General features: G+C 23.3%; 1 protein-coding gene across 1 annotated transcript; it reads left to right on the top strand.

The window, feature by feature from the left end:
* Positions 1-6801: 6801 nt before the first annotated feature.
* Positions 6802-8251, top strand: LOC124910198 (gibberellin 20 oxidase 1-D-like). The gene is made up of 3 exons (XM_047450809.1): positions 6802-7366; positions 7454-7778; positions 7885-8251. The coding sequence occupies exons 1-3, from the start codon at positions 6843-6845 to the stop codon at positions 8158-8160; spliced, it is 1125 nt and encodes a 374-aa protein (XP_047306765.1). The 5' UTR covers positions 6802-6842; the 3' UTR covers positions 8161-8251.
* Positions 8252-11296: the final 3045 nt, after the last annotated feature.

Raw genomic sequence — 11296 nt, 5'->3', positions numbered from 1 at the left:
TACTGTTTTAACGAGAATAAAATATAAAACCAGTATTTCAAATTATCATTGTACCATCTATATTATCGGTTGAAATGTTAATATATAATTTTTGCGCATTTCTTATACTCTTCCAATCTTACCAAAAAAAAACAAAGAAATTTGACTTACAATTTTTATTTGTTTATTTTAATTTCATTTTAAGAAAATAATATGAGTCTCACTTCAACTATTGACGTTCTTAGTGAAAATATAACTTAAAACTTGTAATTTCTTACACAATTTTCTTTTCAATTGAGCTGACTTATCAAATCCGATGAAACTAACATTTTGATTGATTTAAAATTAAGTATACATCACAATGTATCAAAATTCATCCCTATGTTGTAAGAATTCATTTTATATGGTTGAAGTGGTGTTTAAGTTGTACTGCAGTTTTAATAAAGTTTTTTTTGTTTCATTAAGGAATTTAATATACCATAGAACATGCTGAGTTTATGATATAATAATAATGAAAGGGTCCATTTCTGATTTGATTCTATCCTAGAATGATCTATTGATCATAGAGAAAGACAGACCCCAACAAGATTAAAATTGTATTTAAGTCATGTGTCCTAATACATGGGAATAGAAAACACCAAACATCATGTGAATTAAGCCGTCCTTTGTCTTTGTTTAGGGTTAGGGTTAGGGCCAGCAAATGTTGGCTTCAAATAATTAAGCATGTAATCCACAACAGTATTTTGTTCTTTTCCCATAGCCCTCACATTGCTTGTTCCTCTTTCAATAATGAGGAATTCACAACCCTAATTATGTGCATACTCACGTGTGGGTTTTATTGTCAGTTAATTTAATAAAAATTACTTCATAAGAGAATGTTGTGACAATAATAACGACACTAGTTAAGGCCTAAATGCACAATTAGAAGGTACCTTAAAGATTTTGGATTCGAGCAAGAAAATAATGTAGAGAACTTTCTCGCCATACAGGGTTCCAAGGTTCCAAAATAATTTATGTCCAAACCGATCTACTAGAGAACATGCGATTAAGACTTGGTTTCAAGCTAAGTTCTTTATACTATCGACATTATTAAACATGATATACATACAAAATATTCTACGTTTACCAACAATTATAACTATTGAGGGATACAATTCAAAATTAGATTTCAAACTTCAGATGAGTTACTGCAACTATCTAATCGCGACCGCCTTAGCCAAACTTGGCTCTTTGTAGTCTACCACCTTAAGAATGAAAGCAGAATAATAGAAACCGTAGTGGAATGTAGAACAATAGCGTAAAAATAAGAAAGAACAAAATAACGACACAAGAATCTTATTCACGTTCGGAACCAACAATGTCCTACGTCCTATTTTCGGAGAATCGATTCAAAATAGTTATAATAAATATTACAAACTCTAACTCTATCTGTTTGTTCTAGATTTAGTCTCACACACTCTTCTCATTTACATTATATATATATATATATATATATATATATATATATATATATATATATATATATATATATATATATATATATATATATATATATATATATATATATATATATATATATATATTCATAATTAGGTAAAAATCATAGGATATATTTGACATCTTCATAATGATATGATCTCGTAGTGATTTAGTTGATATTTTTATAATAATACAATTTGATTAACATCTTCACCCTTATGTGATTTCATGCCTTTTTGAATCAAACAAATAATCGCACATATTTTTTTTTACCTAACATTGAGGTACACCAAATTGAGCCTCAAAATCCTAGGCTCAATTCCACATTTCCTTATACTTGGGTGACGAGATTTTCAATATTTGGGAACTTTTTATCATTTGAATGCCAATTTTTTTTTCTGTTTCAATAGGAATGTTGGGGATGAATTATAGAAACTAGCATTTAGCCCGTGCATTTGCACGATTAATAATATAAAAAACCGTGAAAAAAAATTACGGATAACATTTTTAATTTTATTTTTAATCGTTTTAAATTTATGGGTGGGTCAACCTACAATCCGACCCAAGTATCCATTTACTCAACATCATTATATATATTTTCTTTCTATAAATAATCTTAGATTAACAAGGTTCAATTGAAAAGAGTATAGTGATATCTCCATATCGACTCATAATATTCTCAATTTCTCTATCAATATCATGCTTTCAATAATTGAATTTTCATTATGTTATGTTTCAACAATTCGTTGTTCACTGTTTTACATTTTTTTCAGGAATTTGATCGTTTTAGGCAGCTACAACAACATCCTCGGTCTCCAAACGTGTTATCTCTCGTAATCTTCTTAATTTCTCTATCAATATAATGTTTTCAATAATTAAATTTGTATTATGTTATGTTTCAACAATGTGTTGTTCATTGTTTTGCATTTTTTCTTAGGAGTTTGATCGTTTCATCAATCTCCTTTTGAATCTGATATGGTCAAAAGTATGAGCAATGATTAAATTTTATGACTAATTAAAAAAATAAAAATAATTTTTTAAATGCAAATGATCTCTATATTCTTAGCCTAAGATTTTTTTTACTATTTTACAATTTTTTTTTTGAAATATTATTATTATTATTTATTATAACGTTTAATTAATTTATTTATTATTCACATTATTTTATAATATCGCCGGTTGTTAATTCTAACATAATTTATTTAGGTTTTTGAAACGTATTTTATATATTAAATTAAATTTAATTATGAAGGACTAATTAAAAGAAAATATTCGAACTTGATTTGAAGAAAATTGGTAAGAAAAGAAGACAAGGATTTGAAATCAAGAGAAAGTCTCGAAGATTTTTTGCCTCCGTGAATTTAGAATTTTTTTAAAAATTTAGTTTAATTATTTATTTTTATTAATTCATAACACAGGCTAATAAGATATTTTATAATAAAATTATAAATAAAATATATTTTAATAAATAATATTAATATTTTAATTATATGTATATATATAATACAAAAATATAATAAATAGATTATATATATATATATATATATTCAAATAATATAAAATATATTTAACTCTATATTTTGACATGTTTTAAATAACTGATAAATATATATTATTTTAATTTATAATAATATTATAATATATATATTTTTTACAAATATTATAAAATTGAATTATTATTATTTTAATTAAAATAATAATTAATGTTATTGTTTAACAAAAAAAAAAATTATATATATAATATTTAAGTGTAAATATATGTAGTTTTGAAATATGAATTTTATGGTGTTGACAAAAAAATATGGTTCAGTATTATTTTTTAATAAATATTTCACAAATATTTTAATTAATATTTTGACTTTTGATGGATAATAAACTGTTTCTCCGAAATATTTGAGAGAATAAAGTAGAAGTCTAAATAATTATGATCAAAAAAGAAAAAACACAAATATATTTTGCTAAAATATTATTTTTGCCTATTTAAGATAAAGTGATCATTTACGTTACAAAAATAGAAAAATTAAATTAATTTAATAAAACAAAAAAAACTAAAATTTTAAATTAAATGACCATATTTGTAATAATTTATTTTAATTGTATCTAAATTTTTTTTCTATAAATAAAATTATAATAAATATAATATTAAATGACTCCACACAATATTAAAAAAATGTATTAAATGAAAGAACAATATTAAAAAATTTTAAATTTATATATTTAATATAAATAGTATCTAACAATTATAATACTATAAAATTAATGTCAAATACAATATAATTGTAAAATTTATATAATAAAATTTAAATGATTATTAATTAAATGTGTTATTTTTTATATAACAAAATTTAATTAAGATAAAAATTTATATTTATTGTATTTGACAAAATATTTTTAAACTATTTAATATAACCATATAATAGTGTGATTTAATTTGTTTTTTATAATTTTTTTTTTTATAATTTTATGTCTTAATTATTTCGCTTATATATTTGTCCGTTTGCATCGTACGAAAATCCTGCTAGTTTTCATAGTGTTTATAAATATAACTTAGTCGATAAAGTTGATTAATATATGAGAAATTAAATAGACTTTAATTAAGTCATATTTACAAGTTGTTCATGAATGACTTCTTCCTGGTGAGTCATCTCTGATTTCATTTGTCATTATTTTATCTCTTGCATTGTTTTGTCACTGTATTTTGTGTTCAAACTTAGATTTGTTTGTTCATTTTGTTTTATTCTTTCCTCGATTCTTTAGATCGTCTTGAAGTTTTAAAAGAGTATAAGTTTAACCCATCAAAATCTTGTTCGATCTATTATTTTGACAAATTTTATTTTTGTGATCCAATATGCATTGAGATTTTTAGTTAGATGCCATGACAGATAGAAATTATTCATTATGCTTATATATATTAACAACTTCTTTACTATATGAAACAATTTGCCAGGGGTTGGGGTTTTTGATTTTGATGTTTTATATTTTTACGGTTCTTTGGATTTTGATATTCCCTATAAAAATAATAATATTTGATGAGAATATATGAAAATGATCTGACTTTTCAAAATGTATGTACTATTAATTTAGTTATTAAAAATAATATAATGCTAACGAGTTCAATTTAGTTTCGGTTTGCAAATTAATTGCAAATTAAATGAAAAAGAATAAAAAGAAAAGAAAGAGAGAGTAAAGCAAAGTCAAATAAAGGCTAATTAATTACTTAATCTAAATAACAGTTATTCATCAATTATAAATGTTTGTCATCATTCTCTATTCTCTGAATAAATTTCAAATAACATTAACAATTTTTTAAAGTTTTTATTGTGATCTTTCCAATTTAAATCAAATGCCTCTTAGCTTCTTTTTTTTTATTATAAAAAATCATCAATTAAACCATTCATCAATTTAATTAAAATATTATAAAAATCTTTATTTTTTTTTATATATTTAAAAATATTAAATACAAATTATATTTAAATATTTTTTCTTGTCATATGAAAGAGAAAAAAAGAAGAAAGAGATAAGACTCAAGACTTGTGCATGTCTGCATGGGCCTTGGCCCAATGACTTGTCACTCAGAAATTATTTAATAATTAATTTAATATATATAAATATATAAATTATTAAAATAATCAATGCAACAATCATTCATTTTTTTTTTCCCATTACAGCAGCAACAGAGAAACTCCTATTTGAATGATGATTGCCCAAAAAAGACAACAAAGGAGGGCCAAATAATTTGAAAATCATATATATATATTATATTATATTATATATCAGTAAGATTTTTGGTTATGTATGTTAAATGTAAAAATTGATGTTAATATAATAAAATTTTAAAATTTCATGGTTTGTCATTGAATTCAAATTTTAATCAAAATAAAAAAAATGTTTTCAAATAGTGTTTTTATATTTATTTATTTTTTTTGATCGGGGAAGGTTAGTACTATTCAAGCTCAAGCAAACATGATAAAGCCAATTAGATCTGGTTGGATTGATAATTGAGATTATTTAAATAATCACAATTTAATTAATTTTTATTTCATTTTTCTTAAATTATTTAATTTATTAATTAAAATATTAAAATATTTCTATTTTTAAATAATTATTATTTATTTTATCATTATAAATTAAAAAAATTAAAAATTTTAAAATCAACATCAATCATGACTTTTGAAATAACCCATTACCGACAAGGCCTTAAGCTTGGCCGATATATTTATTTTTTCTTTTATATTATAATAATAAATATTTATAATTTATAAAAATAAATAAATATATTTAAAAAGATCTCTTAGGATAAAAAAATCTTCTGCACTTATAAATTAAAATATACAAATAAGTAGTTTTATTTTCTAATTTTGAAAAAAAAAAACTACATTTTATTTGAATTTTATTTGAAGAATCTATATAAACTATAAAATAAAATTTGAAATAAAGAGAGAGAATATAGTAGGTAGTAGTACTATTGAGTTATAAATTTAATAATGAATTAAATTTAGGATGAAAATAATATAATAAAACTACTTTTTAAGAAAAAGTTAAGAAGAAAAATTATAATGTCTTATCATATTAAGCATTGTCATGCATGTGCCACGTGACATTGGGAAAAGTCAATTAATGTGCACGCTTTCTTGTCGTCTTTTTTTTGGGTAGATATTTTTTTATGGCAAAATATACATGGGTTGTCTCCTTTTCAGTTCAATCAAACACGAAATAAATAATAATGTTTTTTTCTATAAATGTTATATGTCATTTTACTAATAATGTTATCCCCGAAAAAAGAATTTTTAATTAATAAAACAAGTATGGTTTATAATGACTTAATCATTAATTATTCGTATAATAATATTGAGATTTTTAGAATTTGTTCGGAATGATTTTTTTTTTTTTTAAATTTAGAGGGAGAAAAAAATAATGATTTGTAATAATTTTGAGAAAATGATAATTATTTTTTAAAAAAAAATTAAAGAGTATTAATATATAAAATAAAAATAATAATTTAAAATATAAGGTATTTTAATATTTTAGTAATAATTTGAATAACATGATAGTTAAAAGGGGAGTGAAGTGATGTTTGATTTTGTAAGAGTTTTTTTTACGCATCCATACCGAACCCGGCCTTAGTCATATTTCTTTTAAACGTCAAAATCTAACCCACTAGTTTTTTAAATATATATAAAAGTTGATTCGTTAAATTCAAAATAGTACTCAAATAATTGCTTGTCAATACAAACATAATTGTTTTCTCTCCTTTGTCTCTTACTTCCCTCTTGATCCCAATAATGTTATTTTCCTCTTAAGTATTATTTCTATAAGTAGAAAGTAACTCTATATAAGAAAAAAAATAGCCAATTAAAATTGATCAATTGAACCAATTAAATATCATGCTTACTAGCTTCTCATCACCTTTGATCATGGATGAGCTAACTCAAACTAAGAGGGATCATTTCCTCATGACTTCACTCAACAACAACAACAACATGACTAATGTCCCAAACACAACAAACATGCATCATGAAGAGTTCAAACATCCACTTATAGACCTTGAGGGTTACTTCAAAGGAGATGAACTAGCCATCCAACAAATTGCCAAGAACATTAGGGCGGCTTGCTTGAGCCATGGCATCTTCCAAGTCATCAACCACCGTGTCGATTCACGCCTCATAACCGATGCCCACAACCAAACAAACCATTTCTTCAATCTACCTTCCAACAAGAAGAATAGGGTTAAGAAGAAACCGGGCACCATGTGGGGTTTCAATGGCCTTTATCATGATAGCTTTCCCACCAAGTCCTCGTCGTCATGGAAGGAGACATTAACCTTTGGCTTCAATGATGAAGACTCAAATTCTGTGGTGCTTGATTTCTTTAAATCAACCGGCCTAGGGAAGGATTCCGAGCGCATGGGGTAAGAGTTATAATACGAGTTTTTATTTATTAATTTATTAATTAACCATCGATAAAAGTTAAAAATTATATTCTTTACGTCATGTAGAATTGTTTACCAAAAGTATTGTGAGGAAATGAAAGAACTATCCCTTGTTATAATGGAGATTCTAGGGATGAGCTTGGGTTTGGACCCATTGTGCTATAAGAAATTCTTTGAAGATAGTCGCTCCATCATGAGATGCAACTACTATCCGGCTTGCGGCAAGCTGCATGATCAAGCCATGGGAACCGGGCCCCATTGCGATCCGACCTCACTAACTATACTTCATCAAGATGAAGTTGGAGGGTTGGAAGTATTCGTGAACAACAAATGGCAACCGGTTCTTCCTAGGCGCGATGCATTTGTTATCAACTTAGGCGACACCTTCACCGTGAGTATAATTGAGTATTGAGTATAGGATCGATAGATCAAATCCCAATATATATTAGCAAATTAATCATATTATTAATGTTGTTGTTTAATTAAAATGGATGTAGGCACTAAGCAATGGGAGGTACAAGAGCTGTCTTCATAGGGCAGTGTTGAATAAGGATAAGGACAGGGTGTCCTTGGCATTCTTTGTGAGCCCAAGAGAGGACAAAGTGGTGAGTCCTCCAAAAGATCTTGTTTGTAGAGATAGGGCAAGGAAATACCCGGATTTCACATGGTCTGATTTCCTCTATTTCACACAATACCACCACAAGCCTGATGGCACTACCCTCCAAAGCTTCATTCAATGGTTCCTCCTCTCTAAATCCCCCACCACCACTTGACCATGCACTACCCTCCAAAGCTTCTTCCTTCATTCATTCTATACTTTTTATAGTAATTATTAATACCCACTTTTAGTACTTCATCATGTAAACATATCTCCATGCCCTATAGTAGGGTTATAATTTATTAATTAAGAATTATGCATGCAAATAGGTTAACTCAAATCTATTTTCATCTATTCAATCTTAATTATATCCTATTATGTATTGACAGCCTGTCCTGAGATTTAGAATGCTCTACATGTGCAAAATAAATTAAAAATGTGTGGTCTAGGAAACTAAAATAATTATAATAATCATAAACTTTCCAAAACAATTTGTAATTTCTATTGTATAAAAGATTTTTATAATTTGTACAAAAATATTAATATAATAAGTTGTAATGAAAAAAGTATGCAAATCATAAATAATAAAAAAAAGAAGAAGAAGAGAAGTGATCAAATATTTTATAACTCATCACTAAAATTACCAATTTTTTTAGTTATCCGGCCCACAAAAAAGAAGTGATCCAGTGTTTTATAATTCACTTTTTTTAATAAAATAATATTATGAATTAAAATAATAATATTTTTGAACTATTTAAAATATAGTACTAAATAATTAAATATTTTTATTTTAATGTTTAAAAATATTTTTAAAACCAAATTTTCAGTTAACCGGCCCCAAAAAAAGTGATATAGTATTTTTATAATTAACTTTTTATTTTATATATATATATTTTTTTGTGTAATACAATATTATAATAAATTAAAATAATAAATATTTATGAACTATTTAAAATATAGTACTAAATAAATTAAATATATTTATTTTAATGTTTAAAAAGATTTTTAAGACCAAATTTTTAGTTAACCGGCCCACTTAAACAAGTGATACAGTATTTTATAATTAACTTAATTTTTTTTTTGTAATACAATAATATTATGAAATAAAATAATAAATATTTATGAGCTATTTAAAATATAGTGCTAAATAAATTAAATATTTTTATTTTAATGTTTAAATATATGCATATATATATATATATATATATTATGTATTTATTATATTTTTGGATTTATATATATATATATATATATATATATATATTATGTATTTATTATATTTTTGGATATATATATATATATATATATAATAATAATTAATCAATTTAAAATATTTTGACATGTCTTAAAATAGTTAAATAATTAATTACAATAATAAATATTTATAAACTATTTAAAATATGTCAAAATATACTGATTAATTTTAAAATTATCTAAGTTTTTATAATAATAATTTAATTATTATTTTTAGCATACTAATATAATTTTATGATAAAAGTAACTATTGCAATGATATTTCAAACTAATTATTTCATAAATATTAAAATAAAAGAAATATATTTAACATAATATTAAATGTTTGCTTTTCTATTGATATTTTATAACTATTAATTATTTTTATAAATATATAAATAAATCCATAAAATATAATAAATCCACGATATATATTCAAATATTAAAAAAATAAAAACTATTAATTTATTTAGGAATATATTTTAATATGTTAGAAATAATTCATAAATATTTATTATTTTAAATTATAATATTATTATATAAAAAAGTGTTTATATTATTAAAAATTATATAATAAAAAATTAAAATAAAATAGGTTGTTTAAAATTTATTAAAATGAATTAAAAATTTAGAAATTATATATTAAATTAAAAATATATTTAACATTTAAAGTTAGTAAAAGAGATATTTGAAATATATTTTATTTTACTTTTTTAAATCTAAGAGATTAGAATGAACCAAACATAACATGCACTTGAATCTAACTTGTTTTACTTGAGAATCTAATTGAGACATTCTTTTAGGAATAACTTTTAGAGCATTTTCAGCGCATGACCTGTGCCTGCATCAGACAGAGTGGAAAAGGGTAGGTCATTGTTTTTTTTTTCATTTTTTGCATTGTAGATAAAAGCAAAAAGAGGGCAGTGTCCTCTATGCCGGTCATGCCCTCTTCTGACATTTTCATAATTATATAATATAATATAGGAATATTAGTTATATTTAATTATAATATTTTTTCTTACTATTTTTAAGTAACATTATAATAACATTAAATAAATATATATTTTAAAATTTTACTATAGGAATATTAATTATATATTAAATTATAATAATATTATAATATATTTTAAATTATAAAAATATTTTATGATGAAATATTTTATTTATGTATGTTATTTTCAGTTTTTATGATGGAATAATTTATTTATGTATGTCAATTACAAACCGATTTGGTGGAGCATATTTCACAATTTCATAAAATGTCCGTCAAAATATTTAAAATTTTATGTATTTTATTTTATTTGCATTATTCTTTTAATATTTTTAATATTATAATATATTTTAAATTATAAAAATATTTCATATTTTCTATTAATTACATTAACATATTAACATGTTTTAAGGGTGAAATTTTAAATTTTTTCTATAATATAGGAATATTATTTATATATTTAATTAATAAATATATATTTTAAATAAATTAATATATTTTTTTATTAATTATATTAACACGTTTTAAGGGTTTAAATTCTCAAATTTTACTATAATATAGTAATATTAGTTATAATAAGATAAATTAGTTATTTATTTAAAATAGTATAAATAAAATTCACATTTAAGTTATCTAGATAGAAGGGCGGGCGGAAGCATTGAAGTGTTTTACCAAGTACAACATGTGCCCGCTTTATGCTGAGGTGGAACATTAATTTGACAAAATAAGAGGGCAGAGGTCTTGTGCGCTGCTATGCTCTTACACCTTTTTGTTTATTAATAAATAAATAAATTTGGACATTATATATATTTAAATATGAAGATTGAGTAAAAGTGACTTTCAAATTTTAAAAGATTCAAATAATATAAAGAACAAACACTTAAACATCATCATTTAAACTAATAAAGTTTTGTGGAAGGTAATATTAATCTTTCATCCATTTTTATCACTTAAATATAAATATTAATTAGCTCATGTATAACAGTTTTTAGGGAATTTCCCTACCTCTTTCCACTTCTTTGTGTTTCCTAAATGAGCATGAAAGCCCAATCCAATCTAGCATTAAAACTCTGTCTATACTCAATAA

The sequence above is a fragment of the Impatiens glandulifera genome, chromosome 7, assembly GCF_907164915.1.
Source record: "Impatiens glandulifera chromosome 7, dImpGla2.1, whole genome shotgun sequence".
NCBI lineage: Eukaryota > Viridiplantae > Streptophyta > Magnoliopsida > Ericales > Balsaminaceae > Impatiens > Impatiens glandulifera.
Note: the sequence above shows the minus strand (reverse complement) of the source record. Positions and strands in the feature narration are given on the sequence as shown.